The 27,923-nt window shown below is 42.0% G+C and overlaps 1 protein-coding gene across 2 annotated transcripts; it reads left to right on the top strand.

Annotated features, from left to right (window-relative positions):
* Window positions 1-79: 79 nt before the first annotated feature.
* On the top strand, window positions 80-21,862 carry LOC119742912 (centromere/kinetochore protein zw10 homolog). Of its 2 annotated transcripts, none has more exons than XM_038219170.1 (21): window positions 80-184; window positions 2,687-2,883; window positions 4,730-4,837; window positions 6,399-6,479; window positions 6,869-6,934; window positions 7,251-7,386; window positions 7,579-7,656; window positions 7,860-7,939; window positions 9,688-9,865; window positions 10,633-10,712; window positions 11,123-11,186; window positions 11,803-11,876; window positions 12,924-13,043; window positions 13,692-13,816; window positions 14,589-14,670; window positions 15,301-15,483; window positions 17,476-17,607; window positions 18,773-18,865; window positions 19,900-20,010; window positions 20,493-20,611; window positions 21,754-21,862. In XM_038219170.1, the coding sequence occupies exons 1-20, from the start codon at window positions 145-147 to the stop codon at window positions 20,595-20,597; spliced, it is 2,133 nt and encodes a 710-aa protein (XP_038075098.1). In that variant the 5' UTR covers window positions 80-144; the 3' UTR covers window positions 20,598-20,611; window positions 21,754-21,862. The 2 variants fall into 2 exon arrangements, with proteins under 2 accessions (XP_038075098.1, XP_038075097.1); XM_038219169.1 differs by having other exon boundaries at window positions 15,298-15,483.
* Window positions 21,863-27,923: the final 6,061 nt, after the last annotated feature.

The raw sequence follows: 27,923 nt of genomic DNA, 5'->3' as shown, positions 1-27,923 counted from the left end.
TGCATTAGACTGTTTAATTAGTTGTTGAAATGATTACGTAGACAGTCATGACTCTGAGCCGAAGCTAGTCCGAAATTTCAGAAACGCCACTCTCAAAAGATTTTTTTAGAGGGCGCTGTACCGGCGGCAGATCCGAGTATCAAGATGGCGTCCCTTGTCACCGATGTTCTGCTCGCAAACACGGGTAAAACTCAGCTGTTTTCCAATAAAACTAACCTTTCAGACAAAGGTTCTCTCAATACAGTTCCAGGGATTGGAGCAACTATAGAATGCAGGGCCACGCCGAAGCAAGGTTTTTTATTTTGCCTGGAGGCGTGGATGGAATAGGAGTAATTGATATGCAAACCTGCAAAAAGTGCTAAGTACAGCGAAGGAATGCACTGCACTTGTCTTCTAAGCTTCTCATGAAGGATCGGAAGGGAGGGCGTGCTTGTAAATGTGTTGGGGGCACTGTCTGGAGCGGCGGAGGCGCGGAGTCTTGGAGTCGCAGAATCGCGGAGACGCGGGGCACTGGAGTGGCCGCAGTGGCGGCCGCGGAGGCGTGGAGTTGCGGAGTCGCAGAGACTCGCGCCGATAGAGGGCGCAATTTTCGGCGCAATTTTTTTGAGAACGAAGCATCCATATCCATTTTAATGGGCGCGCAAATTAGGAAGGGAGGAGGGCGACGGGGCACTGTCTGGAGCGGCGGAGGCGCGGAGTCTTGGAGTCGCAGAATCGCTTTAAATGGGCGCGCAAATTAGGAAGGGAGGAGGGCGACGGGGCACTGTCTGGAGCGGCGGAGGCGCGGAGTCTTGGAGTCGCAGAATCGCGGAGACGCGGGGCACTATACACTGGAGTGGCGCGGAGTCGCGGAGTCGCAGAGACGCGCACCGATAGAGGGCGCAATTCTCTGCGGCTCCACGACTCCACGATCGATTTTCGGAGGTAGGTCGACTGCGGTTCCACGCCTCCACGCAGCCGTACGGAGGCGCGGATGTAGAGTAAAGTGGCCCTGCATTCTATAGTTGTACCCAGGGATTATTGTAGGAAAAATAAAAACTTAGTGCATTTAATTCCTATGTAGGCCGAGTATTTGAAACGCTTTTTGGTTGGTAAATATTCGATCATTATTGTTGCATCGGTTACGTGATAAAAAGTATGAGAACGGGTGTCGGTCACTTCGCCCGGTAATCCTTAGTATTAGGACCCTGTTCCTACGTAAGAAGGGAAAGACTTACCAAAACAGTTGACTAAATCATGACACTCAAAATTGACATTCTGATATTTCTTGACCCATTGGAACAATTGGCAATGACCAATGACGTCATTAGCCCCATAAATGTGACACTACAGTAAATACTGGACAAGGCCATGAAGGCCTACCTCCGTCACGTATGTTTCAGCCCCATAGACCGTGCGTGCATTTAGTTCATCTTCTCACGCATGCGCAATGGTTTTGTCCGCGTCGTCGGCTTGCAAACAGCGGTAGCAGACGACGCACTGAGCGATTGTCTGTTTTTCATGTCTTAAAATGTATCCTTCTCAAACGTACTTAAAAGATGATTCAAACCAAAAGTTGTCAGTAGACCAAGTGAACAAAGATATAAATTGTCTCTACAGTGTGGTAACGGCGCTAAATACCTTTTCAAAAATATTTTAAAAAACACTAATTATGGACAAAAAACGTACAAAATGAAGAGGAAAATCATCGTTTGCTTTTGAGTTTGGTTTACACATTTGGACAATTTGCCGGGTTTACCTAGATCAGCCATAGTACCATCGAAAAGGATGATAGATTATTTTCATTTTACAGGTGATTTGATGTAAGAAGGAAACCTGTAGCTTATAAAAATCGTCATTTTTCGAGTAAACCCATTTTGAAAGCTTCGTGCACAAATACACTGGTCCCAGTGCCCTCTATGATCGTACTTAACTGCATTTCTGGGCCGGGAACCAGTCAGTTGTAAATCGTTTCAGTTAAATGCATACATTTCCAACGCGTCGAAAGATTACAAACGGAGCGACGTGGCGCGTGGCTAGCCATGTTAACGGGCCAAATTCCAGGGTCTGTGTACAGGTACGTGCACACTTACGTTACATTCAATGAAAAAAAAACGTATAACGTGAGACCTTTAATACTTCTCTCATTAAAACAGTTTCCGACTTAAATGATATTTATACATCGCACTTTCCGTGGCATCCTTTACCATTTTTCAGTGAAGACAAGTTTACAATTACTCGGCAAAACTGAAAAATTATCCCCTAAACTGTCGCCTGTTTTGAATTTGTGACCCAATACTTTCCTACTACACGACACGGAAAAACAAAAAAATTGCAACAAAAACTCTCTGTTTTTTAGCGCTAAGGTTTGCAAAAGTGACTTTGATTGCCTTAAATTCCTGTCCACGTGGAAAGAAAAATTTATCAAAGTACTTCGAGTGTGATGTTGACCGATACTTCAGTGGTTCAAACTGTGACTGCAGGCATCCATGTTTGCTGATTATCAGTATTTCATATTTTGAGTGCGCATACGCGCAAACTAAATGAGCGGCTGAAACATTCGTGCCGTATTAACCGTCACAAGTCCACAAGCTTATTGATTGGGTTTTTATATCCCAGAGTTTAAAAGTGCTACAGACAAAACTTCATTCGAAAATTGGGTTTTGGTGTTTTTTACTCACCCAATATTTTGTAATTCTTTGCCCAGATCTGTTGGAAAAGGAAGACCTGGGGACGCGCATCGGCAAATTATCAACTCACATTGATGAGATCAAGGGTGAAATCTACCATGCCGTACACGAGAAGTATGCCAACTACAGACCCACCAGGGACTCCACCCAGGAGCTGCACAACAAGGTGCAGACACTGTCCACTGAGATGCAGACTCTCAGCAATAAGATCAAGGTATGTCATAGTCTTAAGGCTCCAGTAACACATTCACGGTTGGACCTACGAATATCCAAGGTTTACCAAGAATCAATTGATCACAATGAACCGTCAAGACTCGTGGAGAAATTGACTTTCTAAGAATGCACTAGGGTTTCAGGACAGATAGCTGTCGGAGGTTTCTCTACGAATACACCACAGTTTTTTGAACGGATTGTTTATGAATATTGACAGTATTACCAAGAATAATGATATTAATGCCACAGTTGTCTGCGATTGGGCCACGAATGACCAAGGTTCTCCTACAAATAAAGCATAGTCATATTCGTAGTACAACCTTAGCAGAATTCTAGCATATCTGGGCATAACCGTAGGACATTTGTGGTGAATTCGTAGAGATTTCTGCCACGAATGAGCTACAAATCTCCAAGAGTATGTACAAATAGCTACAAATAACACTATGAATTAGTACAGTTGTTCTATGGATGTCCCAGGGTTTCACTGCGCATTGACTTTCATGATGATTCTCCACGGACGTTAGGAACAGTTTAAAAGTTCCGTAGCGCCTCCACGAATACCAAAGGAAGATGAGGGATAACCACGCAGATATTTAGGATGAATACAGTACTCCCACGGTTATCACAATTCTAAACTGTGGATAGCTGTAGCTGCAAACAGTGAATGTATGACTGAGGCTTAAGGGCTAGACATTGTTATGGTTTGATATGCAATAACCTGCTGCAGTGATAAACCCACACCCACTGACTAACCAATATCACCCACGAACCCGTCGGAACAACGTATAGGCCAATTCCTACTGGTTGTGTAATGTGCACGTACCTTTGGCGTAATATATGCAGCGCGCATTAAAAAAAAATTCATAGTAGTTCCCAAGAAAACTTTCAAATGTCTTCAAGTAACGTAAAAGATGCAGCAAGATGTTTTTGCAACTTCACTGGTCAGCACTTTTGTTGTGTGTAGTTTGTGTGGGACTGAAAATGAACAGTAATTGCCTGCGGAAGTAGCGCATGCGCACTTCCCCCAATTTTTTTTTTTTGGGGGGGGGGGAAGAGATTTTAGGAGTTGGCCTTGACGTTCCGATGGTGGGGGATATTGGTTGGTTTTGATAGCGACCTCTTGCGACCTCTTGCGACGGCGGGTTATCGCTGCAGCAGGTAATTGCGTATCCGACCATAACATCGTCTAGCCCCTAGACTACGTATGTGAGGCTGTGTCTGATGAGACAGGCATTGTTGTCTGTGGCAATGGCTTTTGACTTAATGCACCATTGGTAAATACCTAGCCTATTCTATGGCCACGCACTGGAGTAAACTCCTTGCTAAGGGCCATACAAATGTGAGCACAAAAATTGGTAAAATGATGGTATTTTTTCATGGAAATATTTCGGCCTGATACTTGGCGTGGGGGTTCTTTTACCCAAGAATCCCTTTTTTCACTAAAACTAGGACTTTTTAATGGTTCCTTCATGTGAAATTTGTCTCTTTATTTGCTGACAGAAGTTGAAGGAATGCACAAAATTTGACAAATACAAATTAAAGAGTGCTAAATTAAGAAAACATTTTTACCAAAAGAAACCATTGGAAAGTCCTCAGTTTGGTAAAAAAAAAAAAGCAGGACGCTTCACAGACTATGTGTGTGTGTACAAAAAGCAAAAGGGATTAACGTGTTTAGACGTCACCCGAAGGCAAGTTGTGGCAATTTTGACATCTTAATCTATCAGCCCTGCCTGTGTATAAAACAGCCAGTGGGTGTTATCACGTCATCCGACACGAGCTGGTTAAGATGTTACTTTTTATTGTCAAAAGAAGTCAATTTGGTATCTTTTTTTTTTTTTTGCATTCAGGGAGACATCAGTTCCCAGCTCAACAGCTCCACAAGTGATCTTCATGACCTCACCAGACAGTTGGAGAAGACTAACGCTATCATTGATGTGCTACAGTCACTATGCAAGGTAATGATCAACCCTGTATGACAAGACAGGTGATTGTGTTCTTGGGCAAGACACTTTACCGCAGTTGTCTCTCTCCAGGTGTACAAATAGTTACCTGTGAGGGTTGAGACCATATGTGATGCGATCAAGCTAAATGAGTCGTTTGTCGGGAACTTTCAATTGGAGATTCAGGCCAAAATAGGGCCACTTCATCACATCACTTCATCACCTCTCTTGGTGTTCCGACTTCCATAAGTTTTGAACTAAATGTGGTACCAGCATGCGGTTTTCACAGCAGTAATGCTGAGATTGTGCTCTTTTCAAATCTGTAAAAAAAAATCATTTATTTTGCTCTATATTTAGTGAGGCACCATTTGCAGACAGTGTTGTAATTTTGTAATTGTGCATCTGGAAGCCAGACTGAGGGAGCAAAGGCCGTGTATCTGAGACCTGTAAACGCTTTTTAATTAGCGCAATGTGTAAGGGACCAGACTAATGACCAGCCTGCCAGCTCAATGCCAATGTCGCAGTATGGTCTGACGTTACCATTTTCTCTGATTTTTGTTTTGACTGTCCAAATTTCCCAAAGAATGTTCGTGTCGGTCGAGATTGTAAGTGGTTGCAGAATTTTCAAGCCTTGTGGCCTTACATAGGTCACCTCAAGCTCCACTGTGAAAGACATTTTTGAGAGTTTAAGGGTGATCACAGCATCATCTGCAACATCAGCCGACATTTTAAGAAAGAAAAAAAGTTGGGAGGGAAAAAAAATGTGTCGCCGCACCACTTTTGAGGCAAGCTCCATACCAGAAACCGGAGCCTTTCTTTTGGCCTTAGGTTGCAGAAGTCATTTGGAAATAACCAAAATACTCTTGACTCTAAGGCCCGTTCTGGACGCCGTTCTACTTCGGCATCGAACTTTATTTAAATGATTGCAGCACTAGCTCGTCTACAGCACGGCAGTAACTCTAAATGCCAAACCTAATAGTTGAACCTGAATGAACCTGGAGTAACTGGCCAGGTTAAAGCACTTCAAAGAACATTCAAACTGTTTTCGCCAATTTCACCCAATATGAGCGGACAGGAGAGAGGGTATTGTGAGCGTGTGCATTCCTAAAATGTTTGCCCCAACTTACAGGTCAATTGAGGTGTTGCATGGCAATGGCTCTGCGTTTAGAACAGTGCCGTGCAGCTGCCACACGGAATGACAATATCGCAGCAGCCCTTTTGAGCCAATAGGATAGTGACGTGCCGAAGTCAATTTGCCGAACCAAATGGTTCTAAACGCCGTGTTATAGCCGGGCGAAATTTAAAGATGTCAAATTACTTGAGTTCAGCACGGCAATGGCACTGTGTCTAGAACGGGCCTTACTTGACCTAAACACAACACAATCGCCGTTATAAGCACCTTTTTATCTTGCGATTCCATGTTGTAGACTCAATTTAGAGGATGAAATTATGGTCAGACATAAAAAATCATTATTAACAAGTCCGTTTGTTCATCTTAATTTCATTCACCCTCCTCATTTCAAGAAACCACGCTTTTCTGACAATTAATGATTTGTCCGTCCGTTTTAACTGACAGGTTAACGATTTACTGACAGATTTTCAGAGTTTTGTCCAGAACGGTGAGTTCCTGCAAGCAGCCAATGCCGTCAATGAATTGGTGAGAGACAAATAAAAATAACTGTCCAATCAAATTAAGATGAGACTTGGTTTCTATTTTCCAAATTCAGTTTGTTTGAAAAGGAATGCAAAGTTCTTTTCTGTAAGAAGTTTACTTTGAAATTACAAATTTCAGGTTGTTGTTGTAATTGTTGAATCCACTGTAATCATGTTGTACTTTGCATATGTACAGTGGAATCTTGACAAGTCAAACTCCGATAACTCAAAACAACTTTTAAGTCAAACAAAGAGTCCATCGCCTACCGTAGTATAACAATGATATACAACCCTGCTTAACTCAAAATTCTGCTTAAGTCAAGTTTTGAACCTGTTCCCTTGAGGTTTGACTTATCGAGATTTCACTGGAGTTCAATTCTTTTTTTCCTGTAGAAATCTGATTTGGACGTTCTCATTGAAGACGGATACTGTGAGCTGAAAATTGTCAAGGCTCTAAGGGTAAGGAGCTTATCCGTTGTCTGTTTACTTGCAGCAGGCCAGTGAGGATGCAGAAAGTGAATTGACCTATCTTGTTAGAATTGCATTAACATCGCGTCAACACTGCTTGTGAAATATTGTCCAATTACAGATATACGAATAGACACGGAATGCGCAAAATCTGAGACAAACAAAACGTAGTGTACAAATATTCCATAGGGTTGTCTAAAGGGGCGTGGCTAACTCGCAAACGGCGATACGTCAGTTGGGGTGACGTTGTTGAATTTTGCCAGCCAGAGAGAGACATTGCTGATAAGAGTTTTTTTCACCATTTTAGTCTGAGCTGCGAGTGAACCAAGAGACGCTGCTGCATCATCTAGGAGAGGCCTGGTCTGCCATGACTGTCTGGACCATACCCCGTGCCAAAGAACCTGTCACCCTGACCAACGTCAGCCAAGTCCAACTCAAAGTCGGTAGGTCAGCAAGTCGTGGGATGCTATTGCATGTGGGCTGAAGTATCATTATCAGGATCTGCGGGTAATTCTGCAGGTTATGGGTTCAAGTCCAGCCTGTGGCTGTGGTGTGTGTGTTGTGCACATGACATTTTGACACTCAATGCTTCTCCCTACCCAGAAGTAAATTTTGTTATTTTTTTTTTTCACCAGTTAACATTGAAAATGCTGCGGTGACTGTCAATGCCATGAAGCAGGTCGGAATTCTGAAGAGCAAAATGCAAGTTTTCGGTGAGTTTCTTAAATGTTTGTCCTCTCTTTGTGACTGTTTTTCAAAACCGAGCTTTGATAAACCAAAAATACATTGACAGAACGAATATGAATTTTGAATTCACATTCAAAACTGACTTTGCTCATTGTATCTTTTCAGTCCTTTGAAATCAGTTGCAAATTGACTTATTTGAACAAAATTATTGTCAATTTTCCATTTTCAGGAAAGAAACTGATGGAGTATATTCTGAAGCCGGTTGTGACGTTGTCAAATGTTGCGCCATCAATTAACGCGGCTAAAAAGGTAATGTTATTTTCAATTAAGTCTTAAGCTACAGGTGCATTTTTTTTTTTTTTCATAAGAACAAGAAGACATGAGTATTATACAAATTATACAAGTTTATAAGCACACAGAGTTTATAGGCACAGAAAATCAGCCCATTACGCTGTTGGGTGTGGGTTTCTCAGTCGGGTTTTGCCAGCAGCTACGTGGAGTGCTGTGGCCTCGTGGTTAAGGGCATTGGATTCGTGGTCTGCGGGTAAAGCTGCAGGTTGTGGGTTGGAGTCCAGCCTGGGGAAATGGTGCGTGTGCCCTTGGGCAAGGCACTTTGTCACTCATTGCTTCTCTCCACCCAGGAGTAAATGGGTACCAGTGAGGGCAGAGATGGTTACTGTGATTGAGCTAGCTTCCTCTGCTTAACAGGCTGCATCGAGCTGTATACTCCCCAGGGAGCTGAGATGATATTGGAATATTTCATTGGCCCAATGAGCAGGGGTAATAATGATGTAGCGCCTTGAGCACCAGACCTGGTGGATCAGGCGCTTTATAAATACCCACTATTATTATTTTGATTATTGGAAAATTGTGCTAACTTAGTATACAACGCCTCATTGAATAGATTTGCTGATGCTTCCTATTGTTGCATTACAATTTAAAGGGAATGTACATCATTTGCTTTTGCTGTAATTTTCAGAAATGGATGGAATAAATAAGGGGTTGGAAATATAAAGCAAATATAGTTACACTGACTTTTATGAGGTTTTGGGTTCGAAAATGCTATAAAAACCAAGAAAAACAATCATTTTCCTGAAGTCTGGTTCCCTGACTCCATATAAGAAGAAACAGAGCAGTTTACATACATTGGGGAATTGTAAAGTCAGGGAACCAGTCTAGCTGGCTCGAACCCGTTCATAGGTTTGTAATCGATTGCCAACAAGTGCGATGGTCAATTGGGGCCATTTTTTTTCCAACGCTGATCGGCCGATCAGCTTTGGAAATTGATACAAAAATACCACTTTTCTTGAAAATGACAGTATACCAGGTGCCATGATTTTACAGGATGCTTTACACTGTCATTCACTAACAGTCCAGCAAGGTATTTCAAAATGATTTGGTAGTTTTATTTTTTGATGTTTGCAAATGTTGTATTTTCCCTTTAAGCAAATCCTGTCGCATAAATTGTAAGCTCCTTTCTGCACTGACTGCTTATTATCTCCCTGTAATGGACACATCCTCTGTTAGCAGAGAATAACATGTTAAGCACTAAGACAAATTCCATAGAGCTGCTATTAAGCAGAAAACATTGCTTACTAACTTTTTTGGTAAGCAAAAAAAATCAGCTGGGAAACAGTCCAAGCCATGACATTTTGACTGATAGCCTGTTGTTCCCAATAATAAGTTGTTTTTGTAGAGTGCTACATCATTATAACCTGCTAATTGGGCCAATGAAACATTCCAAATACCATCTCAGCTCCCTGGGGAATATACAGCTCGGTGCTGCCATTTTGGTGCAAAGCAGCTAAAATCAATCACAATAGCCATCTCTGCCCTCACAGGTACCCATTCACTCCTAGGTGGAGAGAAGCAATGGGTGACAAAGTGCCTTACCCAAAGGCACAGGCACCGTAGCCCCAGGCTGGACTCAAACCCACAACCTGCAGAATTACTCACAGACCATGAATTCAATGCTCTAGACCACGAGGCCACAGCACTCCTCAGCAAAACTGTTTTTGTGCATTTAGTGAATGAATGTGCTAACATCTTCTTTGCAGTCGCAGTCAACCACCGTTGGATTCAAGGTGCTACCCAAGAGCTCTGAGGAGCCGTCTGATCCCGTAGCTGTGTACAAGAGCACATTGGCAATACTGAAAGCACTGAGTGGGCCGTTACTTAGCCTCAAGACAGAGGGCAAAAACGGAGATGAGAACACAACGCTGATGGCTATGCTAGGTAGGGACTATCTCATTGTTTTTGCTAAGCTTTTTCCTCCTTTTTTGTCTTTCCTTTCCGCATTTTGTCCATATGTTTTGTATACATTTTCATTCTTCAAGCCTCTTTGGGAACTTTAATCAACTTTATTGTTTGTTTGTTTGTTTGTTTGTTTGTTTTCCATTCATACATTTACATACATAAGCAACAGTTTACATAGTGTAATATAACTAAATGTAGTTAAATAAATGTAGTTAAATAATAAGCTTTCCAATAAGGTCTTTCATGGTAATATACGCCATCTTGTTCATGGTAATATACGCCATCTTGTTTCATGGTAATATACGCCATCTTGTTTCATGGCAATATTCGCCATTTTGTTCAAGGGGCAAAAAGAACACACGTTGCTAGACGCGGGTGCATTTTTGGAATGACCGCATGATGACTTGCAAGTGCCAACGTTTTCTATCAACAATGCATACACATTCAAAAAATAACAGAGGATTTTGGAGGATTGAGGCTGTATGCATTTTTTACATGGAGGCAGTTGGAGGATTTTGCAGGATTGGGGCAGCAGTCACCCCTCCAAGGACCACATTCAAGAAATAACGAAGGATTTCGCAGGATTGAGGCTGTGTGCAATTTGTACATGGAGGCAGTTGGAGGATTTTGCAGGATAGAGGTTGCATCCCAGCAAAAGTGCCTAGGTAGTTAATTGATTGTGCTGTTTCAACGTCTAACACGTAAATTAGGTTTGTAACCAAATGTTTCTTTTTGTTTTTTTACAGGAGAACACGTCTGGCCAGAGCTGTCCAAGTGTATCATCACACATTGTCTGGTGCACTCGATACCCACAAGCAGCTCAAAGGTAGCCACACAGCATTACTTTCATCAAGACAATTTTTTCAGGGTTATGTTTAAACAAAAAATCAGCATCATTTCTTGAATGATTTGTTGTCTTTATCACATCTCTGAATTAACATTTTTTGTGTGCAGAGTATTATTTGAAAATCTTACGTGGAAAATTTCCAGAAAAAGTGTTCTAGAAACTTAAACACATGAAAATCAAACCGGGAGGTTTTCAGTGATGGAATTGTGCCAATTTGGTAGAAACAATAAAATTCACTTGTGATTTTGTGGTGTATATGAATAAAAAAAAAAAAGAAGTCTGCACATTTAATGCTGTGTAGTGAATATTCATGTTTGAAAATGTATTTACAGAAATAGTGTATGATAAAATTTGTTAATTTGTTTATTTTATCATATTCACCATTTTAGCTCAATGAATACAAAGCTGTCATCACGGCTACCGAGGGATTTGAAGCTTCTCTACGGAAAACAGGTCAGTCAGCAGTTACACAGCAAACCAAAACAAATAATCATACAGAATATTTATATAATATTGGATGGCTTTGAGGTGGAAACAAAGCTTTGAGGTGGAAACAAGGCTATGACAATATTGCACGAGTCGAAGACGAGTGCAATATTGTCATAGCTCGTGCAATATATTCTTGTATCCCCCCCCCCAAAAAAAAGCCATCCAATATTATTCTTATTTATATCAGGCTGACTTGATTCGCAAGAAATACAATTCAAGACACTGTCTTCATTTCTCCTTTTTCGTCAAACTATTTGAAGCTGCCATTGTAATTGTTGACAACAGTGTGTGTATATCTGACCTGCTGCGCGCTGCATGCTCGCTGCGTGGGCGTCTTTGTTCAACGGTACCGCGCACTACGCTCTGTTGAGTGGTTGACAACTGTGAGTTTCCAGCGAAAATGCCTGGATGAGGGCGCGCCGGAGAATTTCCAAATTATTGCTGTCATCTTGGTTCGTTTCACAAAAGCATACAATATGCTGATTTATTTTTTACCTCTGGAAGACTCATATAAATAATGAAATAAAAATACTGCCTTGAAGCTAAATATTTTAAATAGCAGAGAATTTCTCTTATTCAGGGTTTATTGCAGAAACTGCTTCTCCACTGCTGACCTACGCCAGAGATGTCAATGTCCACTTTGCTAACAAAAAGGTGAATTTTTTTTAATGTTAGTTACTTCTCAAAATGTTGAGGGAACATTTCTTGAATGGCAACATTCAGTTTGCGTGGTCCCTCCTGAAACTTTGTATGTGACCCTCCAGCACGAAACCAGTTAGAAGTTGTTCGGCCATATTTTGAGATACAGCCTATAATACTTAGAATAGTGATGAAAATTGGAAACTGAACAAATTTATAACTCCATCAGATTTTGTCAGATTCCCATATTATATACATAATTTGAAAGCTTCTTCAATGTCTTTTCCAATGAGCTCAAAATCCCGGTTTTCAAAAATTGGCTGTAGTGACTAGTCTTGTAATGGATGGTCACATAATTATCGTCGAATGCATCGATAAACTGCTCTGAACTTTGGGTTGAAAAGTGTTTTTGCCTTCATGACAAGGAAAATCTAGTCTCTCGAAATCCTATGATGATAACTTTTCATAGGTTTTCCCGGATTGGACGAGCACAAATGCTCCTGCTTAATGCTTACTACAGCATTCCATCATATTCTGCATATTTTGAATCTTTATCAATTTTCAACCTGTTCGTCAAACTTTTGTTCATGGATGTAGTCCAGTTCATCACAAATCCCTGCAAGTCCATCACAAGTCCTCCAGTCCCAATTCAACTCCCAAGCTGTTCACATGAGCTTTGACAAAGGCATTCCTTTGTTATTGTTCATCCACTGTTACTTGTGACTGGACTTGTGACTGGACTTATGACTGGACTTGTGACTGGACTTATGACTGGACTTGTGACTGAACTTGTGATTTACTCATGACTGGACTTGTGATTGACTTGTGACTGGACTCGTGATTTATTTATGACTGGACTAGTGATTTATTTATGACTGGACTTGTGATTTACTTGTGACTGGACTTGTGATTTACTTGTGACTGGACTTGTGATTTACTTGTGACTGGACTTGTGATTTACTTGTGACTGGACTTGTGATTTACTTGTGACTGGACTTGTGATTTACTTGTGACTGGACTTGACTACATCCCTGACATTTTTTATGTTTGGTTTATTTCAAGTGTCAAGAGCTGATAGTTGAAGCCCGCAAGCTGATGAAGAGAGAGCTGCACAATACAAAGAGAGTCGGTACAATGAAGGTTGACAACAAGGACGTCAAGGATCAAAAACAAGATACCAAGGTTTGAATTGAGACAGAATGGCAAAAAGGGCTTGATTTTGGAGGATGCCTTGTGTTGAGTTCATAGGCTGTACCCGGCATTGTGTGTGGTCAGCCATGCATAATTGAGCCCTGCATTATGCTTGATATCATCCACACAGCTTCTGAATGTCATCAGCACTGCCTCAACCCATTAACACTGATTGGTGGAGGATTTTGAAGGATTGAAGCAATGGTCACTCCTCCACTGCCGTAATTCAAGACATAATGAATGATTTTGGAAGATTGAGGCCAAATCAAATGTTCACATGGTGGCAATTGGAGGATGTTGCAGGATTGAGAATGGTTCCTAGCCAAACGGGCCTAGGGGGTTAGGGTTAATTGAAATGTTTATTCTTGATTTACGTTGAATGAGCTTATCGTATTGAAAATATATTTAATATGAAACCATTTAATATGTAATTTCATTGAGGACACTTGCATTGTAAACTGAACAACTTAAGTGCAAAGTAACAAAAAAACTTGGGAAAAACTTTAGGGATTCGACAGTCTGCTCTGAGACAACCCTTTGATGACAGTTGACACAGGATGACGTGGAACATGCTTTCAAGATGATGTTTAGGACAAAATGTAAAATTTGAAATTCTTGCTCTACTTTGTCTTCCTTCAGGACAAGTGCCACGTGAGTGAGGGTATCTTTGCACTGCCTGAGTGTGCAGTCAGTGACAGCATAGAGTGTCTTGTTAATCTAGCCTACCAGACATTACAAGAAGCTGCTAGTAACACACCACAGTGGTGAGTTGGAAAATGTGTCCATCTGGCTTTACGTGTTCTAGAAGGCTTAAATAATAAATAAATGTGGGGAGCTAATCATCCTTACTCGCAGAAGAAGCTGAATTGGTAGGAAGCAGCTACAACGTGGTCGAGCCAAAGGCATGTTATGTACAAGCGCCTCAAGCAGCCGTCGTATGACCCTTGTGGCACAGGAGAGAGTTAATGAACAACTCTACTCACATATCACCCGAGCCGGGAATCGAACCCAGCACACAGCGGTGAGAGGCGAGCGCTTTACGCACTGTGCCACCCATACCAACTGCCTGATCTGATGTGTTTATGCTATTCTCACCATAGTAAAGTAAAGTCTGTCGTGAGCCAATATGGCCCATCGGGCCAGCGTTTATTTATGGTTTCCTTTGCATGAAACGACTGGGAATATTTCTGTTCCCCACTGGATGGGATGCTAGTTCATCGCAGGTTACTCCCCAGCTAATGTCGGTACCCATTTATACTCCTGGGTGGAGAGAGGCAAGTGAGGGTGAAGTGGCTTGCCCAAGGACACAACATATGGCGAGCGGCTGGATTGGAACCTTTAACCCTCTGATCATGAGTCCTGAATCCAAACCACTTGGCTGCACTTGTCCCGAATCGTGTGAAAAAGCAAAAGTGCCTTTTTTCCATGCAAATTAAAATGTGTTGAACATTTTGTTGGTCAGTGGACACAATATATTCAACTTTAACCCACGTAGTGTAAAGGATTCCTTCAAATGTTTTATTTTTATGTTTGCAGTGCCATCCAGCTGTTCTACACAGTGCGAAACATGTTTGAGATATTTTGCGATGTCGTACCCACATACCACAGAGATAGTCTGGTGAGTCAACTTCTAGACTTTTTCAAACAGTCATTTGGTACTTCTGAATTTCACTGTCGTCTGCTTGTTGAGCCAAAGAAAATTAAAAATGCACAGAAAGCAAATGTTCCCATGTACCTTTAACTGGCATGCAACTGGGAATTTTGAAAAAATGAGGAAATTCTGAACCACACATGACTTTGTACAGTGTTTTTCAATTTGTAATGGTATTCATGAGAAGTAAAAAACAAGGAAATCAGTGGATCCAAGGAAAAATTGCATGCCTGCTTTAACCAGTTCGCACCAGAGGCCGTGTATACACGCACAAGTTTTGGGTACTCCGAACCGATGACAGATACACACGCAGGGAGAGAGGCCAGAAATATTTGTCAGCGGCCCACTCGCAGCAAGCGAGGCCAGAAATATGAGTGTGCTGCCCGACGGTGATGGCTTCAACCCGCCTGGCTTGAGGATGAGTGAAAATATATCCTGCGCCTCGTTCCGTTCTTGTCAAAATAATCCCAGCATTAACTGGTTAAAGCAAGGATAAAAACAACAAAACAAGGTAATGTTGATATTGTCTTAAAATTTCTTTACAGAAATCTTGACTTTTTATAATTATTTTTGCTTGTTTTTCTTGTGAAACAGCAAAAGCTACCCCAGGTGTGCGCTCTTCACCACAACAACTGCATGTACATCGCCCATCACCTGCTGACGCTGGGCCATCAGTATCGTCAATCCTTACCCCCGCCCCTCTGTGACGGCACGTCCACGTTTGTCAACCTCATCCCTGTCTTCAGGAAGCTGGCATCCGAATGTTTCTTGGCTCAAATGGTAAAAAAACAGCAGCCTTTGTTTTTGTCAGTCATTTGTACCGAGTCAACACAGCCTCGACGTGTTGGGTTTCTACTGTACCTCCCAATATTTCAGTGGGACTAAACTTTAGCAGTTATTTTTATTGTCTAGAACTTTGATCCCCTTGTGAACCCTAACCCTGTCAGACGCAACACAGTGCATCAGGTGCGAACATCTGTGGGACCTTGGTGCACTGAGCTTTCAAAACTAATGAAAAAAAACAGCCTAAACTGAAACAATGAGAGCTAGTCCCATTGAACAATGCCACAGTTGTATGCTGCTGTGATTGGTGACCACAGACTCTGAGGCAGTTTGGCCTTAAAGCTACAGTCCATCATTTGTAATTTGTGCATTTTGTTCGTTTGAAGCAACAAAAGAGTTCAAAATCTAATGAAGGATACTGAGCAACTAACCTGATGAAGTTTCAGCTGAGCTTAAGCTGTACATTCCGAGAAAAACAGCATTCTAAGATCTCAATTTCAAATCAAAAGTTACTGAATCATGTTTTGAATTGTTTTGAATTGCAGCTTTACGTGACGTCGCGCACTGATCCGACGAATTATAACAACCGCGCGCGCGCGTGCGTCGTTCCAATACATGTGCGCGCTGCGCTGAATAACAAAACGAACTACTAATTTAAATTTTCCAACGGTGCTTCTTAAGAATCAGTGTTGGAAATGCCTTCTTTCGTTGATTACTTCAAAATGACAGCTTCCCAGAAAGAATAATTTCACAGGCAGTTTAGTCCCCTTACTATCTTTCAACCAAGTTTGTTTTTCAACAATAATTACGCCAGTTACTTTTCGGATGGCTGCAAATGATGGACTCTAGCTTTAAGCTTATTGACCTGATGGATCATTCTACACTGGGCAGGCTTTTCATTTTGACAAGTGTCACACATTACTGCAATTAGCAGGGTTTCTAGCCACAATACCCTGGAGGGTTAGGGTTAAGGCCAGTGTATCCTTCTTGGATATGCCAGTCCTAAGTTTTGACATCACAGCAGGTATTCATCCCACAGATTACAAAAGTTGCATCACATTTCAACCGCAGCAAATTTCGCTTCAATGCGATGTCCAATGTGCATTGCACTCACATTCAAGCGAAATAAATAAACTCTCCTTATCCTGTATTTGCATTACCGCTTCTGTGTTACAGAGAATGCAGTGAGATCAATTAGTGGAGAGTCTGTCTGGTGCTGAGGGCTTTGACCAAGTAGCAACTGACGACAACTTCTTGGCGTGTGAGAGGGCCATTAAACAAGTAGGTTCGGCAACAATCCAGAATTTTAGGCCAAGTGAAAGATAAACCAGTTTCTTGCCACGGCCCGCTTCCTTTTTCCTGCTTGCTTCCTTTGTTGTGTTTTTTTTTATTCGTACATTTACAAAATAATTTACAAATGAATTGTCAATGTATTTGTTTCTAATGAAACTGTACCTTTGTAGAAGGGGTCACAGCTCCTTCAGACACAATTTTGTATCAACAAAAGAGTCGAGAAAATGGATCAATCGATTCACCATCTTGGACAATCCACCATCTTGGGGGGGGGAGGGGGAGGGGGGGGAGTGCCAGCCTCCTTACTTTTTTTCAAAAGGCTCGGACGATAAAGTATTTTTGTTTTTTTACTCGGCCTTATCTAGGACTTGGATTTCCACATAAGAATATTCAAATATTCAATTTTGTTGATCAATATGAAGTCAAAGTAAAGTTTCACCTCTACCTTTTTGGTTAGGAATCCTCCCAAATCCTTTAAAGAAATCCTCCATCTTGCATTTCTGAAAATTACAGCAAAAGCAAATGTTGTATATTAAGCCTTTAACAGGCACGATTTTGTCTGAAATCAGACCTTTTGAATCTGAGAGAAAGACATTACCGGTCTCTCAAGGAATGCATCTGTCAGACCTTATATCCATTTTTAAGACCTTTTCTTTTTGAATTGGCAATCTCATCCCTGTCTTTATCCCAATGCAGGTTGTCCATCAGTTGGGTCACCTCCAGCGAGTCTGGACCGACATCCTCCCCAGTAACATCTACACCAAGGCCATGTCTACACTCATCAACACGGTACTCATGCACATCCTGGAGAAAGTCTCGTCATTTGAGGTGAGAAGATCCCTAAAGTATTTGACTGTTTCATGCATGTACGGTGCAAGAACACACAACTGATTGAATTCTGTACAAACTTCTAGCGTCTTGGCATGGGCGTCGGGCACTGCCGGCAGTGCATTAGATTGCCCCTTCCAGTGGTCTCCCCGAATCCTCCTTTTGTAACTGTGGAGCTGGTACTTGTGCAAGGAGTCTATGGGCTGCCAAATTCCTAATTCAACATGTTTTAGTGACTATTTTTAAGCTGTGGCAGGAGCGTCTACATGTCACTTGGTCGGTCGGTTGGTCTGTCTGTCTGTCCCATAGACATATACACGTAACAAAACCTAGACACGACATTTGCTATTGCGTCTGTGAGCAAAATGCTGCGCGTATAGAATAACGTGTGAAGCTAAGATCCAAAAGCGCCGTAGGCGCAGCGCTATGCCGCGCTATAGGATCTTTTAGGTATAAAGTATGCGTGTAAATCGAAGCCATGCATGACACTCGCGCATCGCGTAATTAAGCCGCGTGATGCAGCCCGTTTTGCTCACAGAATTTACAACATAAAAGCAGGTAATGTTGTGTCTAGGTTTTATTATATGTCTGTAGTCTGTCCCCGAAAATTTACAAAATATATTTGACCAAAAAATCGACCAAATGCCATGCCGTCGTCAGTAAATGCACTCTTGACGAACATTACTGGAAAACGGGGTTTGTCTCTATCGATGCGCATGCGCGTCTGTTTTACATATATGTCTGTCCCTGGAAAATTGACCCAAAACAAGCCCCCTAAGTTTCCCATAAAATGTAACTACCAAATTCTAGCAAACAAAAACAATGAAATATTTAACAAAACACTTTGTAAAGTTGTTTATGAAAATTTTGTAAATGGGGGCAAGATAATGCGTAGCAATGTTAATAGTCACGTAGTGTGTACCCCACTATTTTGATGGGAAACTTAGGGGGCTTATTTTGGTCAATTTTCAGCTCGTGATTTTCACGTGGGACGGCTGCCCTGGCTTGTTTTTATGCACAATCATTTCATGCAAGGTGACCAGAGCTTATTGTGCACTCGCACTTGTTTGGTCTGTGATATCCTTGTGGAATACTGCCACTAATTGGGTAGAGAAATTTTAGAGAAAATTGGTTAGAGAATTTTTTATTTTGCTCAACTTCTCAGGACATCTCAGCTGATGATGCGCAGCAGTTACATTCATTACTCTCGGGACTGCAAGACAGAATTCCACACTTGATCAAACCAGGAGAAGTTGAGGTATTTTCTCTCTGACTCGTATGTTTTTTGCCAAATTTGTTGATCCCACCAAAAACTGACGTATCTGGTATATCGGATGCACCTCATATGTGAGGCGTTCTGGCCAAATGAGACAGAACTGGGCAGAGGTTGGAATGAGGGTTTGCTGGTATTAGCAATGACAATAAAATTCTCCTTTCAAACTGTTTGTTGCACTTCAATCGGACATTGCGTTGACAAGTTATGGCTGTTTAAAGTTTGCATTTATCGACATGTCAAAAAAGTAAAATACATGTACAGAGAAAAAGGCCTTTAAGTTTTGAGTTTTGCATTCGTGAAAATTGAAAATGCCAATTGTTTTTCCATTTTTATTCCTTGATTTTTGTACTATTTCTTTAAAATATATGTAGTAGGCATATCAAAAATAATCAATATCAATAAAGCTAAAAATGGGGCAAAAATCACCCCCCCCCTTTTTTTTCATTTTTCTCCACTTTGGCCTGTGCCCAGTTCCCACCATTTCATGGCACACAATTTGTGTAGCAACCGATAAAATTAGACATTTGTTTTACAACCAAATACTGTTAAATGAAAACTACAAAAGCATTCTCCAGAGGGGTGTTATACATACTCTCATAAGGAGGAATACGCGAGTAAAATACAGGGATGTAGTTCAGTCCATCACAAGTCCAGTCGTAAGGAAATCGCAAGTCCAGTCACAAGTCCAGTCACAAGAAACAATAGATGAACAATAACAAGGGAATGCCTCTGTCAAAGCTCATTTGAATAACTTGTGAGTTGAATTTGGACCGGAGGACTTGTGATGGACATGTGATGGACTTGCAGGGACTTGTGATAGACTCGACTACATGCCTGGTAATATACTCTCCATAGCATTAAGAAAGATGTGTGTAAACGCCATCTGCGCTGTGCATGATTGATACAAACACTATTGTACATTACTTGAATGCTTCATTATTTTTTCCAGACAACTAAAAATGTATTCCTATATACTGTAAAGATGGTTGACTTTTGGTATTTTGATTGATGCATAGGAACCAGTTTTGGTGCAGAGTACCGTTGATCAGTGGACGTCATTCAGCGAGTTGCTGTTTATGTTAGATGCCAGCATGCAAGATATTGTCGACAGGTGGGCGGAGGGCAAGGTGAGATACACCATAAATAGGATTCAAATTTTAAGTAGTAAAACTCTGTCAGGTTGAATAAAGAAATTGACTGGAGCGGGGTTTGAACCTATTACTTCAAGATTGCCATTCCAGTGCTCGATCAACTGAGCTATCCAGCGCTATGCTGGCAGGTCCCCATTGGTATTTCTAGGTTTGCAGCATTGCTAATGTTGCTAGCATCGTGACTTAAGGCGTGATCCCTGGCTACATGGCATATGTGGGTTTACGGCTTCTGACTAGCACCCCTTGAACAAAGACATTGACAAACCACCAACATTGGGCTGAATAGCTCAGTTGGTAGAGCACTGGAACGGCAATCCGGAGGTCACAGGTTTAAACCCTGCTCCAGTCAATTTCTTTGCTCAACTTTAAAATTAAAAACATTGTTAATGTTAGGAACTCCTCTTCTTGTCTAGTTGTTCTTCAAACATTTGAGACTGTGATTCTCTCCGTCATTCCAGGGACCACTCGCTATGGTGTTCAGCGCCAGCGACGTGAAGAGCCTGATACGGGCCATCTTCCAGAACACCGACAGACGAGCCACAGCGCTCGCCAAAATCAGATAGGATCAGCCGGGAAAGTAAGCTGAGTTCAAGGCATATAGGATCATTTGCCATCATTTCATGAACATGACCAAATTTAAGGGCTAATAATTTATAGCTGACATCATTCCACTGAGCTGTTCAATGTATTGTGTCTCCATTTGTGCTGAAAAATCACGAAAAAAAACCTGTTCTTTTTCAACCCTCAAAGTGCAGTTTGTAGAATATGTCGTGCATAGAATCCATAGGTCACAGGGTGTGCCAGAGTGCCATCTCTGTCGTGGGAAAGTAATGCACAGATATGCCTAGCATACCCGAGCATATGCATGAAGTCAAAAGCCAACTCGCAGCTGTTTAACAGATGTAGTATTTTAGATAACTGTCTGTTCTCAGCGATGGTTGGGTCCGTATGATAGGCAGAGTGTGATATGGACCATGGTATATGAGATATTATCTTCAAATACACTTGAATCCTCGATCCTGACTGGTCAATCCATGGCAACAAGCCGTGCTACATATAACCATGTAGCACGGCCACGGTCCATACTGCACTCCGCATATTGCACTATTCTAAGATGCGCGCGCCATTCCATACAAACATGTACAGCGGCATGTGTGTTTCATCTTACTGTGCCTCAAGTTTGCTTAAAGACCAATCAGGATCAATGATTTAAGTTTGATTGAAGATAAATTTTCATATTTGCATTTCTACTTTTGATTTTACATAACACAGCTGACGTTTGTCACAGCCAAATCATCCCGCGTCAACTTATGCCCATGGGTACAGCATATTAAAGGGACATTCAGGCCTGGAATACGCCAAATTGGGCTACTAAACAATATCAAATGGAAAGAGCATTTAAAGTAGATTATAAACATCCACACAAACATCCTTTAAGAACTGTGTATTTTGTGTTTTACTTGCGAGAGCCATGTGAGAACAAATTTCAGAAAGCACAAGATATTATAAAATACAAATTTGAAGGCAAATGAATGCCTAATTTCTACAAACTCATTGTTTCGATGGCTTACAGGAGCTTCAATGGGATTCCTTTTTTCTTTTTTGTTGGTGAAATCTACAAGCAGAATGTCGCTCAAAAGATTTGGCAGGCCTTTTCTTTAGGGACCTTGCATCACAACTAATAACAGGTTAGCACATTTCAAATTGTTTTTATTCTAGACAAGCTCGCAACAACAAATTCCTCATCACTTGCAACAACACCGTGATGCCAGGCACGGCACAGTTACTACAACATAGCACCTGCCTCAGATTGTCTGCTCACCAGAACAACCCGACGACAGCAGCGCCTGTAACTGGTATCCAGCAAGCTGGTGTCCTATCACTCCATAGATTGTCAGTTGTTACTCAACCCACCAGTTTGTGTCATGACTGTGACGTCGCCTGCCGTTCAGCCATTGGTCGGTGGAAATCAGTTGACTGAGTTTGATACGAGCCGCAGGATGTATGACCAAGTAAGCATTTGGTTAATAACCCAAAGCTGTACCGCCCTAAACCGCCTTGCCTGTTACTCGCTGTACTACCCCAAACTGCCCTGCCTGTTACTCCCATGCACTGCCCCAAACCACCTTGCCTGTCACTCCCTGTACTGCCCCAAACTACCCTGCCTGTTACTCTCTGTACTACCCCAAACTGCCCTGCCTGTTACTCCCATGTACTGTCCCAAACTGCCCTGCCTGTTACTCCCACGTACTGCCCCAAACTGCCCTGCCTGTTACTCCCATGTACTGCCCCAAACTGCCCTGCCTGTTACTCCCACGTTCTGCCCAAAACTGCCCTGCCTGTTACTCCCATGTACTGCCCCAAACTGCCCTGCCTGTTACTCCCATGTACTGCCCCAAACTGCCCTGCCTGTTTCTCCCATGTACTGCCCCAAACTGCCCTGCCTGTTACTCCCACGTACTGCCCCAAACCACCTTGCCTGTTACTCCCATGTATTGCCCCAAACCACCCTGCCTGTTACTCCCTGTACTACCCCAAACTGCCCTGCCTGTTACTCCCATGTATTGCCCCAAACCACCCTGCCTGTTACTCTCTGTACTGCTCCAAACTGCCCTGCCTGTTACTCCCAAGTACTGCCCCAAACCACCCTGCCTGATACTCTCTGTACTGCTCCAAACTGCCCTGCCTTTTAATCCCGGTTCATACTTCATGCGAAAGTGAATGCAAATCTTTGACGTCATGGCAAGTATTCGCGCTGCGAATTTGCAAAAGTTGAACACATTTCAACTCGGGCAAATTTCGCAGCAAATGTTTCATGATGTCAAATTCGCTTTGCATTCGCATTCGCATGAAGTATGAACCGGGCTTTACTCCCTGTACTGCCCCAAACTACCCTGCCTGTTACTCCCTGTACTGCCCCAAACTACCCTGCCTGTTACTCCCTGTACTGCCCCAAACTACCCTGCCTGTTACTCCCTGTACTGCCCCAAACCACCTTGCATGTTGCTCCCTGTACTGCCCCAAACCAGCCTGCCTGTTACTCCCTGTACTGCCCCAAACCACCCTGCCTGTTACTCCCTGTACTGCCCCAAACCACCCTGCCTGTTACTCCCTGTACTGCCCCAAACCACCCTGCCTGTTACTCCCTGTACTGCCCCAAACCACCCTGCCTGTTAATTGCTGTACTGCCCCAAACCACCCTGCCTGTTACTCCCTGTACTGCCCCAAACCACCCTGCCTGTTAATCCCTGTACTGCCCCAAACCACCCTGCCTGTTAATCCCTGTACTGCCCCAAACCACCCTGCCTGTTACTCCCTGTACTGCCCCAAACCACCCTGCCTGTTACTCCCTGTACTGCCCCAAACCACCCTGCCTGTTAATCCCTGTACCGATACCACCGTGGACCACCCTGCCTGTTACTTCCTTGAAACAGCCCTGCCTGTTCTACCCAAACTTCCCGGCGCGCCTCAAAATTTTTCTCAAGCCAATTAAAAATCTGTTTTATTTAACTTTTATAAATTTGTTTTTTATTTCTGTCTAGGTTCCACCATTCCTCCTTCAGTCTTCACTGACTGCAGGTGTCGTCAATTCTTCAGGAGCTATGAAGCCTCCTGCGGACATCCAGAAACGCATCTTGCTTCAGCATCTACGCCTGCAGCTGGAGTTGCTACAGGCTCAGCGACTACAACAAGCGTGCCGCCGCCTAAATGTAAGACGAGGCAGAAACACAGAAAGGGGATGGCAGTATATGGTTCTAGAGGAGCGGTGATTAACGTGAAGAAGCTATGTCACATGCAGGATGCTGAGAAAAGTAAAAAGCACAAGAACAACTCAACCGCCAGTCGAGACAAACACAGCCCAACATTCAAAGTTGACGGGGCTGTGAATTGTGTGCTACAATATCCAACCTGGCAATTGTAAACAACAACAACAACAGTAATAACAAATGTGACGGTGACTCTCAAGATTGTTTGACCCAGCCCCATGCTCTAAACTCGTTACGGAAACGAAAATCTTCCAAACAACAGAGAAAACGCAGCAGTGGAATTGATGCGTTGCGTGGAATAACAGTCAGTGATTCCGAGCCAGTAGTGGACAACATCGGCCATTGCTTTTGAAGTCGGCAAAGAGTCTGTACCCCTTGACTTGTCCTGCACTCTTATGCCCACCTACAACACGGGGAACATGATTGCCTCTAATGCCGCTTTCGAACCGACGACTGGGTTGTGGCAACGGAAACCAGGCTATGAACATGTCAACATGATAAACCAATCCCAACGTCAAGGATTTGAATTTAGTCAGATCCCAGAGGTAAGGTCCCCAGAGTCCACCTATCTGTTGTACAGTTGCTGTGACGATGAGGCATGGTACCAGTCCTCGCAGTCTGATGAGGTGGATATGCTGCCCAATCAGAGCTCGGCATCTCCTGCTGCTGGCCAATCAAATGCCAGCATGAGCTCGCCAATGCAACCGTGGTCATTCTTTGCAAGGCTTGTGCACAGCGAGCAACAGAAGTCCCTATTTTAAAATAATATTCAGTTTGTAACCCAATTTGCAGTAAATGAGTATTTGTAGTTATAGAAATAAGTGCAAGAGTTCTATTTTTCAAACATAATTTCGTTGTTCTAAATTGCCAGATAGTTTCGTTTATTTTGCCCAAGGTAAGCTTCAAAATTACAGTGTATTCCTGAAATCCCTGTACGTTATGTACATTGTATGTACAAAACAGCTGATGTGAATTTATGTGATTGTTCTACCTTTTATATTCAAACGAAAAGAATCAGATTTGATCTTAGATTGAACACGAGTGTATACTGTTTTACATCTGTGTATGTTGTGTAAAACGTTTCAATACACATGTATCAGAATATATGTATCAGCTGGAATAAATATCCAGAGTGCGGAGGCAAACGAATATGAACACTGTTGTGATTCCTGTATTTATCAGGTGTACATACTTGTCGTTTAGAGAAAAGTCAGCAGTTTTGGGGTTTTTTTTAACATTTAAGTATTACTGTAGGCCTAAAGCTGGGTCCTTGATTTTTTTTTCGATTTTGGCAAAAACAAAAACGAAATTGTTTAAACTTGCAGGGAAAAAAATGCTTAGAGGACATTTAAACGCATTCTAATTGGATTTCTGGACCCGTGTGCTTCTCAACCGAACATTGCATTGAAAATTTGGGGGAGAGCGGTTCAAAATGACATTTTTTTTCTCAATAGATCAGTCAATTTGTCCAAATCTTCAAATTTGTTGTGTATATTTCAAGCTTAATACGCTACATTGTTTTGGTTAAATTATTTTATTGTTTGACAACCAATGACTTTATTACTTAATCACACTATTACTTTATTACATTAAATGTTACGATATCGTCTCCACAATGAGTTTGTTGGTTTTGTTCAATGTAAGTTGACTCGATTTTGCCATGCAATTTATTTTTCGCGTTTAACACACTACATTGTTTCGATTATAATAATTGTATTGATAAACGATTCCTCTCCAAATTCAACAAATTTGTATTATCTGTCTAGTTTAAATAGTAGTCAAAATTTAAATTCAGTGCAGCAGATACTTCTTGAGTTATATTCTGGAAACGAGTGTGTTGTTTTCGTGTCGTGAAAGTTGACACTAAATTGCCATTTTTTTCGCTGAACACGCTACATTGTTTCGGTTATAATAATTGTATTAATTATTAATTGATTCCCCTCCAATTTCAACAGATTTGCGTTATCTATCCACTTTAATCAATGTATGAAATTTCAATTCAATGTAAGAGATGTTTCTAGAGTTATTTTTTGGAAACCGAGTGTGTTGCTCGTGTCATGAAAGTTGAGTAAACTTCGCCTTGTATTTTTCACGCTTAACATGGTAACATGTTCGGGTTAAATTATTTTTTATTTTTTGACGATTCTTCTTCAATTTCAAACAGTTTGTGTAACCTATGACGACAAAACACTCAATAAAATTTGATTTCAATACATAACAAATTTCTTGAGATATCGTCTCCACAACGAGTGTGTCATTTTTGTTCCATGAAAGTTGACTTGAATTCAGCTTATATTGATCGCGCTTAACACGCTACATGTACATTGTTTTGGTTAGGCCTATAATAACTTGATTAATTATTGATTCCCCTCCAAATTCAAGAGATTTGTGTTATCTATCTAGTTTAAACAAAATACCAAATTTCAATTCAATAAATTACCTGAAAGTTGCTAGAAAGATGTCTTAAGGGCCCCAGAACGCATTCCAAATCGATTGATGGACAGATGTGCTATTAAAAGGGAAATTCTGTCGAAAATTACTTTGTTTTCCAAAAAAATGATGATTTTTGCAAAAATCTTCAAAATTATGTGTGTTAGAGTATTGATTGATGTTCCTCTAGCATCCAGATGAATTTCTGCCTAGTTTTGAGAAAAGTAAATTTTTGGCCGATTTTGACTAAAAATGTAAGGCTAGCTAACCCCTTGCATTTTTTAAATTTTGGCCAAAAAATGAAATTTCCTGAAAGTTGCTAAAAAGACGCCTTAAGGGTCCTAGAACGCATTCCAAAACGATTACTGGACAGTTGTGCTATTAAAGGGGAAATGCTGTTTAAGAAAATAAGGTTAAATCGCCCCAAAAAAATTCTTTTTTTCCCTCCAAAAATTGACGATTTTTGCACATCTGTACAGCAATCGATTTGGGGAAAGGGGAAATCCTGTCGAAAAATTAAGATAAAAAACTATGTACCGCTAGAGGCGACCACCAATAGTCGCCCCCAGAGGTACGTACCGCTAGAGGCGACCACAAATAGTCGCCCCTAGAGGTACGTACCGCTAGAGGCGACCATCAATAGTCGCCCCTAGAAGTACGTACCGCTAGAGGCGACCATCAATAGTCGCCCCTAGAGGTACGTACCGCTGGAGGCGACCATCAATAGTCGCCCCTAGAGGTACGTACCGCTGGAGGCGACCATCAATAGTCGCCCCTAGAGGTACGTACCGCTAGAGGCGACCACAAATAGTCACCCCTAGAGGTACGTACCGCTAGAGGCGACCATCAATAGTCGCCCCTAGAGGTACGTACCGCTAGAGCCGACCATCAATAGTCGCCCCTAGAAGTACGTGCCGCTAGAGGCGACATCAATAGTCGCCCCTAGAGGTAGTACCGCTAGAGGCGACCATCAATAGTCGCCCCTAGAGGTACGTACCGCTAGAGGCGACCACAAATAGTCGCCCCTAGAGGTACGTACCGCTTTTGACGATTTTGACGAAAAATGTAAGGCTAACCCTTTGAATGCCACTGCCGTAGCAAGTTTTGCTACGTGTTCAGACACAAGACACTGTTTAGGAAGAGAAAAACAATATTGTCTTCTTTTCATGACCGTGTCGTCGTGCACTATCGTTCCTGTGAAAAAGTGAGGCAAAACAAGACACTGTTTAGGGAGAGAAAAACAATATTTCGTTTAAATCTTCTGTCTATTTTGTCTTCTTTTCGTCACCAATCATCTGGTCAAAATTCAATTCAATGCTCCAATTAGTTTTTGAGATAGCGTGTCGACGTGGACTATCGTTCCTGTGCAAAAGTGAGGCTAATATTCTGTTTGGACTGCCACTGCAGCCCGTCGCCAAGTTTTGCTACGTGTTGCGACACAAGACACTGTTTAGGGAGAGAAAAACAATATTTCGTTTAAATCTTCCGTCTAGTTTGTCTTCTTTTCATGACCAATTATCTGGCCAAAATTCAATTCAATGCTCCAATTAGTTTTTGAGAAAGCGTGTCGTCGTGCACTATCGTTCCTGTGCAAAAGTGAGGCAAATGTTCTGTTTGGACTGCCACTGCAGCCCATCGCCAAGTTTTGCTACGTGTCGCGACACAAGACACTGTTTAGGGAGAGAAAAACAA

The sequence above is a fragment of the Patiria miniata genome, unplaced genomic scaffold (assembly GCF_015706575.1).
Source record: "Patiria miniata isolate m_02_andy unplaced genomic scaffold, ASM1570657v1 HiC_scaffold_6, whole genome shotgun sequence".
Classification (NCBI taxonomy): Eukaryota; Metazoa; Echinodermata; class Asteroidea; order Valvatida; family Asterinidae; genus Patiria; species Patiria miniata.
This window is presented reverse-complemented; position numbering and strand designations above follow the sequence as displayed.